We start from the raw sequence: 17,229 nt of genomic DNA, 5'->3' as shown, positions 1-17,229 counted from the left end.
TTCTATTTGTTGAGTTGCTCTTGGCGATGTAACATCTTGTATCTGAAATGAATCAGTGTTGGAGCTTGAATTTCCTTCCAACTGATCTCTCTTGTGTTGTCTGGAGTGTTTATAATGTCCTTGTGCAGCATCATACTTCAATTACTTTTGTATCTTCACACGAGAGAAGCAGTCGGTAAACTGGATATGATAGCATCATTCATAATCTTTCCGTTGTTAATGCTGCTAAATGTTCTTGCAAACTGAATTAATGAAACTGATTTGAAAAAGGTGAGAGGACAGGATGAGATGTACCACGGAGAAATCAGATTGGACGATGGATCACAAACTATGATGTTTAGGTTGGAGCTGAGAAATTGGAGCTCCATTTGTGTTAAAACTTCATGAATCCAATGTTTGCATGTTTGTTCCTATCATGGTTTCACAGTTATTAGGGTTTAACATTGTATCAAGACTTTATAACAACCTGTATGCTTTGGTTCCCATTCATTACATTGTTTGAAATGTTTTCCTCATGTTAATTTATATTTTCTATGTTTCCATTTCTTCATTCTCACCAGATCTCGTGCTACTCCTGAGGGGAGAAAGCTAGCAGTAGACTCCCTTACAAGTTTCGATTCATGCTATTGTTTTTAGTTTGCATGTTCTGTGTGTGCTGAAGTAACCAAGAGAGACCCTTGCAGATAGGGCAGGGGAATGGGACTGACTGCATTGCTCTACAGAGAGCAGGCATAGACTTGATGGGCCGAATTGCCTCCTTCTGTGCTGTAGTGACTCCATGTTCCTAACTTCTCTCCCAGTCCTCTTCTCCAACCAATGGGCAAAAAATGCTGGCAATGCCAGCTTACTCACATCTTATGAACAAGTGAAAAAATAGACTTTAATCAATTCTATTGACTATCTAAAACCATTCAAGTGGTCGAATCCTAAATGAGTCTCACTCTTTTATATAACCTCAACTGTAGATTCATAATTAGCATAATGTTAATGCTTACTTATCGTGACATGGGCGGCACGGTGTCACACTGGTTAGCTCTGCTGCCTCACAGCACCAGGGATCTGGATTCAATTTTGGTCTCTGGTCACTGTCTGTGTGGAGTCTGCACGTTCTCCACGTGTCTGCGTGGGTTTCCTCCGGGTGCTCCGCTTTCCTCCCATAGTCCAAAGATGTGTGGGTTAGGTGGATGGGCCAAACTAAATTGCCCCTTAGTGTCAGGGGGATTAGCAAGGTAAATACAAGGGGTTACAGGGATAAGGCCTGGGTAGGATTGTTGTCAGTGCAGACTCGATGGGCCAAATGGCCTCCTTCTGCACCAGTAACTGTGAGATTAACATTTCTTTTTTTTTAACCCCTTATTTATTCCACAATTGATCCCATTGACTAATTATTTGCACTTTCAATGTTTAAGTAGAGGGGGGGTGGGGAAGGAGGCGGACCCCCTCGTGAACCTGGGCCTGGCAAGGCATTCCATCAAAGGTCCAGGCAACGGGCGATCGAGGGGGTCGTCCAACCTGACTGCCTGCCCCTCTACCGCGACTATATTAGCGGCCAGGTGTCCCTGGATAGGGAGAATTATGTGTCCGAGGGCTCAGTCAACGCCTTCTGTGCCCGCTGGGCACTGCAGGGACTGGGGTGTATTATTGACCCCTCTAATCACATTTTAATTTGATGTTTTAAGTTTCCTTTCCGCTTTGTTTTTTTTTGTTTCGGGCGGTTCCCCTCCTTTCAGGATGCTGCCCTTTCTGAGTTGTGCCGAAGTTAATTTGATTGCGTTTAATTGGTTGGTACACTAAAAGAGGTAACTAGGATTGTTATTAATTTTGATGTCTGACTTGCTGATAACCGGCGTGTACGGAGTTAACTCATTCACTGGGGATGGGCGGTTAGTGATGTAAACGTGAATTGGTTGAAACATGGCAATTTGTTGAGCCAGTTTCTTACATCACAAACGCTGAGAAATGGAGGGCATTACTTTGTTCTACACTTTCCGCAGCTTTTCAGACCCTCTGATCTTTCCCGACTCCACTGTGCTGACTTCTCATAAAAAATAAAACTCAAAGTAATAATAATGCGAGGGAAAATAGAATAAAAGCTCTTGGGGATTAATTTACCTGTAAAATTATGGAGCACAATTTTTTTGGAGACAAATAATTGCCTCAAATGTCTGCAAACGAAATCCTGTACAGATTCGGATCTCCAATTCCCACCCTTTCCCTCCTCTCCTGAAGTTTTTTAAACCATAGAATCCCTACAATGACAGAAGGAGACCATTCAGCCCATTAACTCTGCGCTGACTCTCCAAAAGAACATCCTACCCAGGCCCACGCCCCACCCTATCCCTGCGGACCCCCCCCCCCAACGCATTTACCATGGCTAATCCACCTAGCCTGCACATCTTGGGGCACTAAGGGACAATTTACTATGGCCAATCCACCTAACCTGCACATCTTTTGGACTGTGGGAGGAAACCGGAGCACCCGGAGGAAACCCACGCAGACACTGGGAGAATGTGCAAACTCCACACAGGCAGTCACCCGAGGCCGGAATTGAACCTGGGTCCCTGGTGCTGTGAGGCAGCAGTGTTGTCATGTAAGCAAACACTGCAGTTGATTTGGGCACCGTATGGACATGACGCAGCAAGAGAGATGAACGACTAGTAAGCCCATTTGGGTGGTAATATTTGAGGGATCAATACTGGCTAGGAAGGAGACCAGGGGAAACTCTATGTTATACCTGGGAAAAGTGCCATTGGGGTCTCTACAGCCACCTGAGCAAGTAGACAGAGCACCATCGGCTGATGTGAAAGGCCGCACAATGCTTTCCAAAGGAAATTAGATGGGCATTTGAGGGAAAGATACTTGCAGGGCTGTGGGGATATGAGACTGATTGGATCGCTTTACAGAGAGCCAGCATGGATTCAATGGGCCAAAAGGCCATCCTGTTGTGCCGAATGATTCAAAGATCAATAATCTCCTGGTACTGCACTGAAGGATCAGCCTGGATCTTGTGATCAAATGAGGTTTGAACCCACACACCTATTGCACAAATCTGAAAATGCTATCCCTGACCTGAGTTGACTTACAATGGGGATGGAATTTACAGCTAGCATACAATACGAAAGAGTCCCAAAGAAAAGAGGCTGGATAGACTGGCACTTTCCTCCCTGGAGAGTAGGAGACTTAGGGGTGATCTTATAGAGGTCTATAAAATAATGAGAGGCATAGGTCAGCTCGATAGTCAATATCTTTTCCCAATGGTAGGGCAATCTAAAATTAGAGGGCATAGGTTTAAGGTGAGAGGGGAGAGATACAAAAGGGTCCAGAGGGGCAATTTTTTCACACAGAGGGTGGTGAGTGTCTGGTACGAGCTGCCAGTAGTAGAAGCGGGTACAATTTTTAAAAAGCATTTAGACAGTTACATGGGTAAGATGGGTATAGAGGGATGTGGGCCAAACGCTGGCAGTTGGGACTAGATTAGTGATAGAAATGGGGCAGCATGGACAAGTTGGGCTGAAGAGCCTGTCTCCATGCTGTAAACCTCGATGACTTTATGACTCTAAAAGACGTGAGCTGGGAGGAAAGAGATTGTGCAAATTGTTGTGTTGAAGAGGGAGATATTTATCTTCCATGAGTTATGTTAAACAAGCTCAGAGTGAGAATGAAAGAAATCTAAGAGTGTTAACACCTGTGAACCTGGTGAAGGGATTCCATGATGTGGAGATGCCGGCGTTGGACTGGGGTAAACACAGTAAGAGGTCTCACAACACCAGGTTAAAGTCCAACAGGTTTATTTGGTAGCAAAATCCATAAGCTTTCGGAGCAGAGCTCCTTCGTCAGCTGGAGTGGATATCTGTTCTCAAACAGTACACAGACACAGAAATCAAATTACAGAATACTGATTCGAATGCAAATCTCTACAGCCAGCCAGGTCTTAAATGTACAGACAATGTGGGTGGAGGGAGCATTCAACACAGGTTAAAGAGATGTGTATTGTCTCCAGACAGAACAGCTTGTGGAAGGCTGGCGGTAGAGATTTGCATTCGAATCAGTATTCTGTAATTTGATTTCTGTGTCTGTGTGCCCTGTTTGAGAACAGATTTCCACTCCATCTGACGAAGGAGCTCTGCTCCGAAAGCTTATGGTATTTGCTACCAAATAAACCTGTTGGACTTTAACCTGGTGTTGTGAGACTTCTTAAAGTGATTCCATGCCAGACCGACCCTCCACAAGTGATCATTCTTTATTTATTTTATTTGTGAGTATCGTTGGCAAAACCAGCATTTGTTACCCATCCGTAATTGCCTTTAAGAAGTTGGCAGTGAGGCATGTTCTTGAACCACTACAGTCCATGTGTGGTAGGTACACTCACACTGCTGTCAGGAATGGAGTTCCAGGATTTTGATTCAGTGACAGTGAAGAAACGGCGATATGTTTCCAAGTCAGGTTGGTGGGGAGCTTGTAGGAGGTGGTATTCCAACATGTCTGCTGTCCTTGCTCTTCTAGATGATGGGGTTAGGTGTTTTGAAGGTGCTGATGAAGGCGCCTTGGCAAGTTTGTCTTGCAGTGTGTCTTGTGCATGGTACGCTCTGCTGCCACTGTGCGCTGGTGGTGGATAGAGTGAATGTTGAAGGTGGTGGATTGGGTTACATAGAACATAGAACAGTACAGCACAGAACAGGCCCTTCGGCCCACGATGTTGTGCCGAGCTTTATCTGAAACCAAGATCAAGCTATCCCACTCCCTATCATCCTGGTGCGCTCCATGTGCCTATCCAATAACCGCTTAAATGTTCCTAAAGTGTCTGACTCCACTATCTCTGCAGGCAGTCCATTCCACACCCCAACCACTCTCTGCGTAAAGAACCTACCTCTGGTATCCTTCCTATATCTCCCACCATGAACCCTATAGTTATGCCCCCTTGTAATAGCTCCATCCACCCGAGGAAATAGTCTTTGAACGTTCACTCTATCTATCCCCTTCATCATTTTATAAACCCCTATTAAGTCTCCCCTCAGCCTCCTCCGCTCCAGAGAGAAACCAGGGTTTCAGTCAAGCGGGTCACCATGTCCTAGGGGTTTATTTTTCCTGGGGATTTTCAAAGTAACTTCATTGCAGTGTTAATGTAAGCCTAATTGTGACTAATAAATAAACTTTCATTTTGGGAGTTTATGTTTCAGCTGTACAGGACATTAGTGAGACCATATCTGGAGTACTGTGCACAGTACTGGTCTCCTTACGGGGGGTGGCACAGTGGTTAGCACTGCTGCCTCACAGCTTCAGGGACCTGGGTTTGATTCCCAGCTTGGGTCATTGTCTGTGTGAAATTTGCACGTTCTCCCTGTGTCTGCGTGGGTTTCTTCCGGGTGCTCTGGTTTCCTCCCACACTCCAAAGATGTGCGGGTTAGGTTGATTGGCCAAGCTAAATTGCCCATAGTGTCCCAGGATGTGTAGGTTAGGGGATTACTGGGGTAAATCTGTGGGTTTGTGGGAATAGGGCCTGGGGTGGGATTGTTGTCAGTACAGACTCGATGGGCCAAATGGCCTCCTTCTGCACTGTAGGGATTCTATGATTCTCTATTTAAGGAAGGATGTAAATGCACGGGAAGCAGTTCAGAGAAGCTTTACCACAATCAGTTTTGCCTCCCCTTGCACCTACAAGTCATGGATTTTATTGTGACTCACCCCGAATCTTTAATGTCAACTATTTGTTATCGCAGAGTTTCCCCTTGAATTCACTTTTTGTTTCCAGTTTGCAGGCACTGTTGCATTATCCCCAGACAAACACTCGATTGGTTTGTTGGAAAAAAACTTGTGCTTAACTCGGGACCTTTAGAAGCCTTCGGATAGGAAGCTGGCTCGCTAATTTTAATGGCACATTTCAATTAACCATTCAGACAAGATGCAGCCTACACAGCTGCCCTTACTCACATGGCAGAACCTGTAACACAGACCTTTACACCTTAAATCCAATCCTCTTAGCCGCAGTTTTTGAAATTAAGAATGGGGGCTGTAATGACTTCAATCGGGCAAATTGAGGTGGGCCTGTTAGAATATGAACTCCCTGATAAAAGGCCAAATTGATGGGCCAATCAGGGAGCCTCTTGCTTTATATTTAACCAGGAGTGTCAGTTCCTCTGGCACTCCGAGTGTGGACTGCTGACTGAAGGCTCTCTGTGTGCTGTTGTCGGACTTATAAATAAAGGGATATTGGTGAAGGGACTTCTACCCCTGAGGACTTATTACAGGACGATGAGGAGCCTTGGGCTATTTCTCCATTCAGTAACACGACAACTTTATTGCGAGGGGAATTGAATACAAAAGTAGGGAGGTTACGCTTCAGTTGTACGGGGCACGAGTAAGACCACATTTGGGGCACAGTGTACAGTATAGGTCACCTTATTTAAGGAAGGATGTAGATGCACTGGAAGCGGTTCAGAGAAGCTTTACCAGACTAATACCTGGAATGGGCCAGCTGTCTGAAAGATTGAACAGGCGAGGCTTGCGTCCACCGGAGTGTAGAGAGTGACTTGATTGAAGTATATTGGCTGGACTTCTCCGGCCGTTCACGCCCCGCTGCCGCTGCCAGCGAGAACAGAGAATTTGGCACTCAACCAAATCTCTGTTCACTGCATCAGGACCAGAGAATTCTGCTGGCGTGAGCAGCTGGAAAGTTCCGGCCATCATATCTTGAGGGGCCTTGGCAAGGTCGACGGGGAGCGGATGTTTCCTCTTGGGCAAGAATCTAAAACTAGAGGTCACTGTTTAAAAATAAGGGGTCGCCCGTTCAAAATGGAGATGAGGCAAAATGTTTTCTCTCGGAGTGTCTCAGAGGGCAAAGTGGTTAGCGCTGCTGCCTCACAGCGCCAGGGACCCGGGTTCAATTCCCGGCTTGGGTCACCGTCGGTGCAGAGTCTGCACGTTCTCCCTGTGTCTGCGTGGATTTCCTCCGGTTGCCCCAGTTTCCTCCCACAGTCCGAAAGACGTGCTGGTTAGGGTGCATTGGCCATGCTAAATTCTTCCTCCGTGTACCCAAACAGGCGCCAGAGTGTGGCGACTAGGGGATTCTCACAATAACTTTGGTGTTAATGTAAGCCTACTTGTGACAACAATAAATAAACTTCAATCTTTGGAACCCTTTTTCCAAAAAGGCAGTGGAGGCAGAACCTTTGAATATTTTTAAGGCAAATGTGGCTAGATTCTTGGTAAGCAAAGGGGATGATAGGTTATTGGGGGTAGGCAGGATGCAGATTTGAGGTTACAGTAAGAAGTCTCACAACACCAGGTTAAAGTCCAACAGGTTTATTTGGCATCACAAGCTTTCGGAGTGCTGCTCCTTCACTCACCTGATGAAGGGGCAGTGCTCCGAAAGCTCGTGCTACCAAATAACCCTGTTGATCTTTAACCTGGTGTTGTGAGACTACTTACTGTGCCTACCCCAGTCCAACGTCGGCAACTCCACATCATGGTTTTGAGGTTACTATCAGATCAGCCATGATCTTATTAAATGGCGGAGCAGGCTTGATGGGCTGAATGGCCTGCTCCTGCTCCTCGTTTGTATGCATGTTCTCATGTACAGAGGGGTTTAAAGCTAAACCACTTTGTACCAATTATATTGTTGGAATGTTAATGCAGCCTTAGATACTGTAAAATACTTTAACCATAAGGAACTGGCAGATATTCAGAGAATGGCTCACCAATAAACTCTCTGAACGTTCCCTTCAGAATCCTTTTTACTCTGGGGGTCAGTCACCTTTTCTAATACATCTGGTTGTTTCTTGCGATAAAAGATGTTGTTCTATGTACACAACTGAAAATTAAACATCAAAGATTGTGTTTATCTTCTTACACAAGGTCTTTGGTAGAACTTTCCACAACACCTCCAGTATAGAGTCATAGAGGTTAAAAGCATGGAAACAGGCCCTTCGGCCCAACTTGTCCATGCTGCCCTTTTCTTTTAACCACTAAGCTAGTCCCAATTGCCTGCATTTGGCCCATATCCCTCAATACCCATCTTATCCATGTAATTGTCTAAGTGCTTTTTGAAAGACACAATTGTACCCGCCTCTATAAAGAAGGTTAAAGTTAAAGTAAAGTTTATTTATTAGTCACAAGTAAGGCTTACATTAACACTGCAATGAAGTTACTGTGAAATGCCCCTAACCGCCACATTCTGGCGCCTGTTCGGTCACTGCACATAACCAGCACGTCTTTCAGACTGTGGGAGCACCCGGAGGAAACCCATGCAGACACGGGGAGAACGTGCAAACTCCACACAGACAGTGACCCAAACCGGGAATCGCTGTGAGGCAGCAGTGCTAACCACTGTGCCGTCCCTACTACTACCTCTGGCATCTTATTCCAGACACTCACCGCCCTCTGAGTGAAAAACCTGCCCCTCTGGACCCTTTTGTATCTCTCCCCTCTGATTTTAGAATGTAGTCCTGTCTGTTGATGGAGTATTTTACAGAAAGCTGGGGCCAGATTCTCCGACCTCACCTGCGGCTGGGATTCTCCAGTCCCGCTGCAGTGAACGGAGATTTAGCTGAGCACCATATTTTCCGTTCTGGCAGCGGGGTCAGGGCATGAACGGCTGGAAAATTCCAACCTTAGTATTTTAAATCCTAAAGCCCCAACGTTTTATAGCTTGTTGAAAATCTTACTGACCTTACTTGGTCTAACCTGCGTGCAACTCCAGACCCACACTACCTCGCTCATTCTGAGGTGATCTACTGAGTTCCTCAGGTGTCCCTGTAACTAGAGATAGGAATAAATGTCAGCCTTGCCATTGGATGGCTGTGGCACAGCTTCCTAGGCCCTGAGGTGGAGACTTCCCGCCTGAACCTCTCTGGCTCTCTCTATCTCTCTCTTCAAGATGTTCCTTACAACCCGACTCTTTATCCCAATCTTTTGGTCACCCTTTCTTAATATCTCCTTACGTGGCCTGATGTCAAATCTTTGTCTGAAAATCACCCCTCCAAAATGACTTGAGACAGTTTAACTATAGGAAAGGCACCATACAAATGCAAGTTGTTGTTGTCAATTATGTCCAAATTCCAAGCTTTTTAAAAAGTTTGATCTCTGAGCATGTTGAGTACTGCGCAATCTTATTCATCGAATCATAGAATCCCTACAGTACAGAAGGAGGCCATTTGGCCCATTGAGCCTGCACCGACAATAATCCCACCCAGGCCCTATCCCCGCAGCCCCTGGCATTTACCCTGCTAATCTCCCTGACACTAAAGGGGCAACTTTAGCATGGCCAATCCACCTAATCTGCATATCTTTCAGTCTTTGGGAGGAAACCGGAGCACCCGGAGGAAACCCACGCAGACATGGGGAGAACGTGCAAATTCCACACAGACAGTGACCCAAGCCAGGAATCGAACCCGGGTCCCTGGAGCTGTGCCACCGTGCCGCCCTTTTCATTTTATTCCAAAATGCATAACTTAAAATCTAATTTTCATATTGTGACTGTGGAGTCAAACCTTCAGATAGTGCTCCTTCAGGAGTGAAGAAAACAACAAAGTACACAAAAGGGCTGTAGGGGAAATATGTGGCCTTGTGTTCATGCCTGCAGTGAATGGACAACCTGCTGCCACTCATTGCCAAGACTTATACCCGGGTAGTAATCACTTGGGTGATGAAGGGGTATGAAGACGTGCATTGCGAAGGTGCTTTGATCTTCAGATCTCTGACTCAGGGGACCAGGGCTATTCCTGGCCTTGATTGGGGAGGGTCAGTGGAGCGGAAGGGGTGGGATTGGGTAGGGGGAGCAGGTTTGACAATTTCCATCAGTTGCTGGTCAGAAATGGAGCCAATGAGCTGACTGGCAGGTCACAAGGTCAACTCAAAATTGAAGTCACATTACCACAGGAACCTGGTTAAGTTTGTGCCATTTGCTTTGTCTAACTGCAGCCAATGGTGAAAGAAATGTGTGGCACAGTGGGTTAGCACTGCTGCTTCACAGCGCCAGGGACCCGGGTTCGATTCCGGCCTCGGGTCACAGTCTGTGTGGAGTTTCCACGTTCTCCCCATGTCTGCGTGGGTTTCCTTTGGGTGCTCCGGTTTCCTCCCACAGTTCCAAAGATGTGCGGGTTAGGTTGATTAGCCATGCTATCCCTTCATGTCCCAGGATGTGTAAGTAAGGGGGATTAGCGGGGTAAATGCATGAGGTCACGGGGATCGGGCCTGGGTAGGATGCTCTGTTGGAGAGTCCATGCAGACTTGATGGGCCAAATGGCCTCATTCTGCACTGTAGGAATAGCATGATTCTATTCTATGAAATATGAGTGTGGCATCACCTGCTTAGTGAGATCATACCTTGAGTAATACTGGTCTCCTTGCCAAAGGAAGGATTATACTTGCCCTGGAAGGAGTTCATTAAAGGTTCACTAGACTGATCCTTGTGACTAAAGGACTGTCCAATGAGAAGAGTTTGAGAGACTAGATCTATTTTCCCGAGAATCTTGAATGAGAGGTGAACTCGTTGAAACATATAAAGGAACCTGACAAGGTAGATGCTGTCAGGATATTTCCTCTGTCCAGGGAGTCTAGAACTAAGATTCACAGTCTTAAAATAAGGGAGATGTGCGGGGAGAGTTTTTCAGTCCGAGAGTGGTGGGTGCCTGGAATGCGCTGCCTGAGAAGGTGGTGGAAGCAGATACATTAGCAACATTTAAGAGACACCTGGAAAGGTGCATGATTAGGGAGGGAATAGAGGGATATGGACTGAGTAAGGGCAGAATTTTTTTTTTTAGTTTTTGATCTGATTAATTTGATTTATTATTGTCACATGTATTAGTATACAGTGAAAAGTATTGTTTCTTGTGCGCTATAATGACAAAGCATACCGTTCATAGAGAAGGAAACGAGAAGAGTACAGAATGCAGTGTTACAGTCATAGCTAGGATGTAGTGAAAGATCAACTTAATACGAGGTAGGTCCATTCAAAAGTCTAATGGCAGCAGGGAAGAAGCTGTTCTTGAGTCTGTTGGTACGTCGTGACCTCAGACTTTTGTAGCTTTTTCCCGATGGAAGAGAGTGTGTCCGTGGTGCGTGGAGTCCTTAATTATTTAGTCAGGACATCATGATTGCCCCAGGAGGGCCGAAGGGCCTGTTCCTGTGCTGTACTTTTCTTTGTTCTTTGTTCTTTTTGACTGAAATGAGGAGAAAAGTCTTCACCCAAAGCATCATGAATCTCTGGAATTTTGTGCCTTGCGAGTTGTTGATGTTTCAGTTGTTGAGTCTATGTAAGATGCGAGATCATTGATTTCTGGATACTAAGACAATGAAAGGATAGAGAGAGAGTGCAGAAGGGTGGAGCTGATCTTATGAGAAGCAAAGAGAGGTTAAGATGCAGAAAGAGGCCATTCAGCCCATTGTCTGTGTACTGGCCAAAAATACCTGGTCTGTAGCCTTGCAGGTTACTGCACTTAGATGCAGATACAGATACCTTTTAAATGAGTTGAGTGTTTCAGCCTTGACCACCAATTTAGGCAGTGAATTCCAGTTGCCCACCACCCTCTGGGTGAAAAAGATTTTCCTCATATCCTTCATATCCTCGAATCCTTCTACCAATCACCTTAAATCTATGCCCACCAGTAATTGACCCCTTAGCTAGGGGGAAACAAGTCTTCCCTGTCTACTCGATCTACCCCCCCTCATAATTTTGTCAGTTAGGTCACCCCTTAGCCTCCTCTGTTCTAAGGAAAACAGCCCTAGCCTATCCAATCTCTCCTCCTTGCTGCAGTTTTCAATCCCTGGCAACATTCTTGTCAATCTCCTCTGCATTCTCTCCAGAGCAATTATGTACTTTCTGTAATGTGTGCCAGGATTTTACCGGCACGACCCCCCCTCCGCCCCATTCCGGAATCGGGATGGTCTTGGCTCACAGCTCGGCGTTCTCCGTTGGCCTTGGGCGGGCGAGGCGGTAAAATTCCGGCAGCGGTCTCCAGAACTGTACACACAATTCCAGCTGTGGCCTAACCAGCGTTTTATACAGTTCCAGTATCACATCCCTGCTTTTGTATTCAATACCTCGCCTTAGAAAGGAAAGCATTCCATTTGCTTTCTTGACCATCTTGTCTACCTGTCCTGCCACCTTCAAGGACCTGTGGATGCACTCCGAGTTTCTCATTTCCTCAACATCTTTCAATACCTTCCCGTTTAATGAGTATTCCCTTGCTTTGTTTGCCCTTCCCAAATACATTACCTCACACTTTTCCGGATTGAATTCCGTTTGCTACTTCTCCGCCCGTTCAATCAAACCGTTGCTATCATTCTGGAGTTGACAGCCAACCTCTTCACTATCACGGTCAGTGTTTGTGTCATCTGAAAATTTCCCAATCATGTCTCCCACATTTGTTGTTTTTTTGTCCTTTGTGCTTGTCTCACAGAGCGTATTTCTATTATCATCAATTATCATCGATATCTATGGGCAAATTAAAATAGTTTCTACTTATCCAAGGAAGAAATGTCTCTGAAGAGGAGCCATACAGACTAGAAACGTTAACTCTGGTGCTGAGGAATTGAGACCAGATTTAGGGGGCGGGCGAGGCTCGGAGAACGGCATTCTCCATTGGCCTCGGGCAGGATCGTACGAACATCGGGCGGACGTGCCGGTAAAATTCCGCCCTCTGTTTCTCCCTCCACAGACACTGACAGACCTGCTGAGTCTTTACAGCACTTTCTATTTTTTTATCTCTTACTTCCAGCATCTGCAGTATTTTGCTTTTATCATACTTACCCAATATCTATTGAAGTAGTTTGAGATTGTTTGTTGAATTTGTTGAAAATCATAAGTCTGTGGGAAATGGTTTGTTTCTGTACAATATTAATTTCCTCTTAAACCCAGTTTGTTTCATATCCATAGAATCATAGAATCTCTACAGCACAGTCGGAGACCATTTGAACCATTGGATTTGCCCCAACTCTCTGAAGAGCCTCTTACCCAGGCCCTCATCTCCGCCCTATCCCCGTAATCCCACACATTTACCCCACCAATCCATCTAATCTACACATCTTTGGACAATAAAGTAAAAGTATAGTTTATTTATTAGTCACAAGTAAGGCTTACATTAACACTGCAGTGAAGTTACTGTGAAATTCCCCCAGGCGCCTGTTCGGGTCAACGCACCTAACCAGCAGGTGTTTCAGACTGTGGGAGGAAACTGGAGCACCCGGAGGAAACCCACGCAGACACGGGGAGAATGTGTAAACTCCACACAGACAGTGACCCAAGCTGGGAATTGAACCCCGATCCCTGATGCTGTGAGACCGCAGTGCTAACCACTGTGCCACCAATTTAGCATGGCCAATCCCCCTAACCTACACATCGTGAGACTGGGAGGAAACCAGACCACCCAGAGGAAGCCCACGCAGACACAGGGAGAACGTGCAAACTCCATACAGTCACCTGAAGCTGCAACCGAACCCGGGTCTGCTGCAGCCGTGCTAACTACTATGCCACCACTGCTTAAGGATCTTACACTGCTATCTAGATATTTTTTTTGCGCTGTGTGAATTTTGCTCGCAATGAGGTGTAAGTTCTCTGAGCTGAGGAATCGAGTCCATTTCAGTTGCCAGGCATCAATCCAGTGGTGGATCTGACGTTTGTGTTTCGTGTAAATCTTCCTGCACTTGCTGAAACGATGCACAGTGTCTACCCAATGAGACCTTCAGCACCTTTAACATTCTTTATGTCCTATGCTAGTTACCAATGTGACCCGTCTTACTGGATAACTAGCTTTGCAAAATTAGGGACATTTATAGAATCATAGAATCCAGTGCAGAAGGGTGCCATTTGGCCCATCGAACCTGCACTGAAACAATCCCACCCTATCCCCGTAATCCCACATACTTGCCCTGCCAATCCACCCCGAACGCAAGGTCAATTTAGCATGGCCAATCAACCTAACCCACACATCTTTGGACTGCATTTATTTGGCAATACAAACTAACTTCCCAAATTCTTGATTTTTTTGGAAAGCACGTTTTGGTTTTAAACCATAACTGGTGATTAATGTTCCCGTGGGCACTCTCTACAAACGTGAGAAATGAGTCGGGCTAATTTTTTTAAATTCCCCATCCCTAGTTGCCCCTTGAGAAGGTGGTGGTGAGCTGCCATCTTGAATCGCTGCAGTCCACGTGCTGTGGGTTGACCCACAATGCCGTTAGGGAGGGAATTCCAGCTTTTGACCCAGCGACTGCGAAGGAACGGCGATATATTTCCTGCCTCAATCCCTCATACTCCCACTAAATAACATATTTGTCTTCCAGAGATTGGACTAGAAGAAGACATCAATTTGATGCGTCTGGTTTCTGAAGAGTCTTCACATGTCTCCGTGGTTAAAGGATTGGATGACGACGGAACGGCGTTTAATTTTCACACGGGTTTCACTCCCACGCCACACTCGACTAGAACCTTCTTTCCGGAGCCATTTTACAAAGATTTTGTTGTCCTTGCCACACTGAAACAAACCAATCTGAATGGTGGGGTGATCTTCGCTGTCGTGGATTCTACCGCGAAGATCATCAGCCTTGGGGTTAAGCTGTCCCCAGTGGAGGACGGCATCCAGAATATCGAGCTTTACTATACCCCACCTCACTCAAAAGTTTCCAGAAAGGCGACTTCCTTCAAAGTGCCAGCCAGGGTAAAAAGATGGACAAGGTTTGGGCTCCAGATTGAAGGCAACACAGTGACTCTGCGTCAGCAATGTCAGAGACCCCAGCGACTTAAATTCAAAAGGTCATGGGAGCCTTTGGAGTTTGAACCAAATTCGAAAATACTCATCGCTAACGCTGCAAAAGCAGACAGGGACCAATACACTGTGAGTACTACTGACATAAATAGAATCATAGAATCCGACAGTGCAAAAGGAGGCCATTCGGCCCATTGAGTCTGTACCGACCACAATCCCACTCAGGCTCTATCCCGATGCATTCACTGTAGCTAGTCCCCCTGACACTAAGGGGCAATTTAGCATGACAAATCCACCTGACCCGGGCATCTTTGGACTGTGGGCGGAAACCAGAGCACCTGGAGGAAACCCACACAGACACGGGGAGAATGTGCAAACTTCACACAGACAGTGACCCAAGCCGGGAATCGAACCCGGGTCTCAGGCGCTGTGAGGCGGCAGTGCTAACCACTGCGTCACAGTGCCACCATACACACATCTTTAAGATCCAGATTAAGTTTTTAATGTATAGGATAACAAGGGAGATGGTGTAGCGGTAATGTCACCGGATGAGAAATGCAGAGGCTATTGTGCCGACATCTTTCTGCCCTTTATCCCGGCGAGATCTTATGGGTGGGTCTTTCTGGCTACACTCGCCCCGAAACTGGAAAATCCCACCCGAGGTCAACGGATCCTTTCATGGTCTACCCCTCGCCCACTACAATTCCCGCAGCGGGCAGAACAGGAAAATATGCCCCTATGGTCCCACCCACCAATGGTGCACCCCTGCCAAGGGTTTCCTGGGGGCAAGGGATACATTCAGTAGGAAACCCCATTGAAAACAAAGCGACCGTAAGATCCCTCCATAAGCGAGCAGCGTGCCACCTCCCACCGTCGCAAAACACGCCGCGGAGAGGGAGAAAAGTCCCACTCGTTTCAAATCCCACAATAGCAGCTGGTGGAGTTTAAATCCAATGAGTAAAATCTGGAATATAAGCTAGTATCAGTAATGGTGATCATGAAACCATCACTGATTGTTGTAAAAATCCACTGGGATCACTAATCTTTTTAGGGAAGGAAATCGGCAATCACTCAGTTAATTAGGGCCGGCCTGTAATGTCCACATCCACAAATTGTGTGTAATTTTGGTGTCCTTATCTGAGGAAGGATGTCCTTGTTATAGAGGGAGTACAGCGAAGGTTTACCAGGCTGATTCCTGGGATGGCAGGTCTGTCATATGATGAGAGACTAAGTCAGTCAGGATTGTATTCATTAGAGTTTAGGGGATCTCATAGAAACTTATTAAAATTCTACCAGGATTAGACAGGGTAGATTCAGAAAGAATGTTCCCGATGGTGGGAGAGTCCAGAACTAGGGGTCATAGAATCATAGAAACCCTACAGTGCAGAAGGAGGCCATTCGGCCCATCGAGTCTGCACCGACCACAATCCCACCCAGGCCCTACCCCCACATATTTACCCGCTAATCCCTCTAACCTATGCATCCCAGGACTCTAAGGGGCAATTTTTAACCTGGCCAATCAACCTAACCCGCACATCTTTGGACTGTGGGAGGAAACCGGAGCACCCGGAGGAAACCCACGCAGACACGAGGAGAATGTGCAAACTCCACACAGACCGTGACCCGAGCCGGGAATCGAACCCGGGACCCTGGAGCTGTGAAGCAGCAGTGCTAACCACTGTGCTACCGTCATAGTTTGAGGATAAGGGGGTAAATCCTTTTAGGACTGAGGTGAGGAGAAATTTCTTCACCCAGAGAGTGGTAAATGTGTGGAATTCACTACCGCAGAAAGTATTTGAGGCCAAAACGTTGTGTGATTTCAAGAAGAAATTATATGTGGCTCTTGGGGCTAAAGGGATCAAGGGATTTGAGGGGGAAGGGGGGGGTCAGGATATTGAAGTCGATGATCAGCCACAATCGAAATGAATGGCAGAGCAGGCTCAAAGGGCCAAATGGCCTGCTCATGCTTCTAGTTTCTATGTTTCTATTCCATGAAAGAATAAATCAGGGAGGTTATCTATGCAACGGTATAGCATTTAATTTGTTTAAAAGTCTTATTATTTGATAGATGCCATAAGTCAAAATATTGTCTACTGAGTGAGTTAGTTTAACCATCATAATCTCTCATAGAACCATAGAATCATACAGTGCAGTAGGAGGCCATATGGCCCATCGAGTCTGCACCAACCACAATCCAATCCAGGCCCGATCGCCATAACCCTATGCATTTACCAAAGCTAGTCCCCCTGACATGGTACGGTGGCACAGTGGTTAGCACTACTGCTTCACAGCTCCAGGGTCCCGGGTTCGATTCCCGGTTCGGGTCACTGTCTGTGTGGAGTTTGCACGTTCTCCTCGTGTCTGCGTGGGGTTTCCTCCGGGTGCTCCGGTTTCCTCCCACAGTCCAAAGATGTGCGGGTTAGGTTAATAGGCCAGGTTAAAAATTGCCCCTTAGAGTCCTGGGATGCGTAGGTTAGAGGGATTAGCGGGTAAATATGTGGGGGTAGGGCCTGGGTGGGATTGTGGTCGG

General features: G+C 46.4%; 1 protein-coding gene across 13 annotated transcripts in view; it reads left to right on the top strand.

Moving 5' to 3' along the window:
* The window catches only part of LOC144500714 (uncharacterized), a 115,796-nt gene that overhangs the window by 15,851 nt on the left and 82,716 nt on the right, over window positions 1–17,229 (top strand). For all 13 annotated transcript variants that reach the window (XM_078224058.1, XM_078224059.1, XM_078224055.1 and 10 more), the window contains one exon: window positions 14,278–14,828. In XM_078224058.1, the coding sequence (XP_078080184.1) occupies window positions 14,278–14,828 (551 nt within the window). The remainder of the gene's footprint in view (window positions 1–14,277; window positions 14,829–17,229) is intronic.

Source organism: Mustelus asterias, chromosome 11 (genome assembly GCF_964213995.1).
Source record: "Mustelus asterias chromosome 11, sMusAst1.hap1.1, whole genome shotgun sequence".
Lineage (NCBI taxonomy): Eukaryota > Metazoa > Chordata > Chondrichthyes > Carcharhiniformes > Triakidae > Mustelus > Mustelus asterias.
Note: the sequence above shows the minus strand (reverse complement) of the source record. Positions and strands in the feature narration are given on the sequence as shown.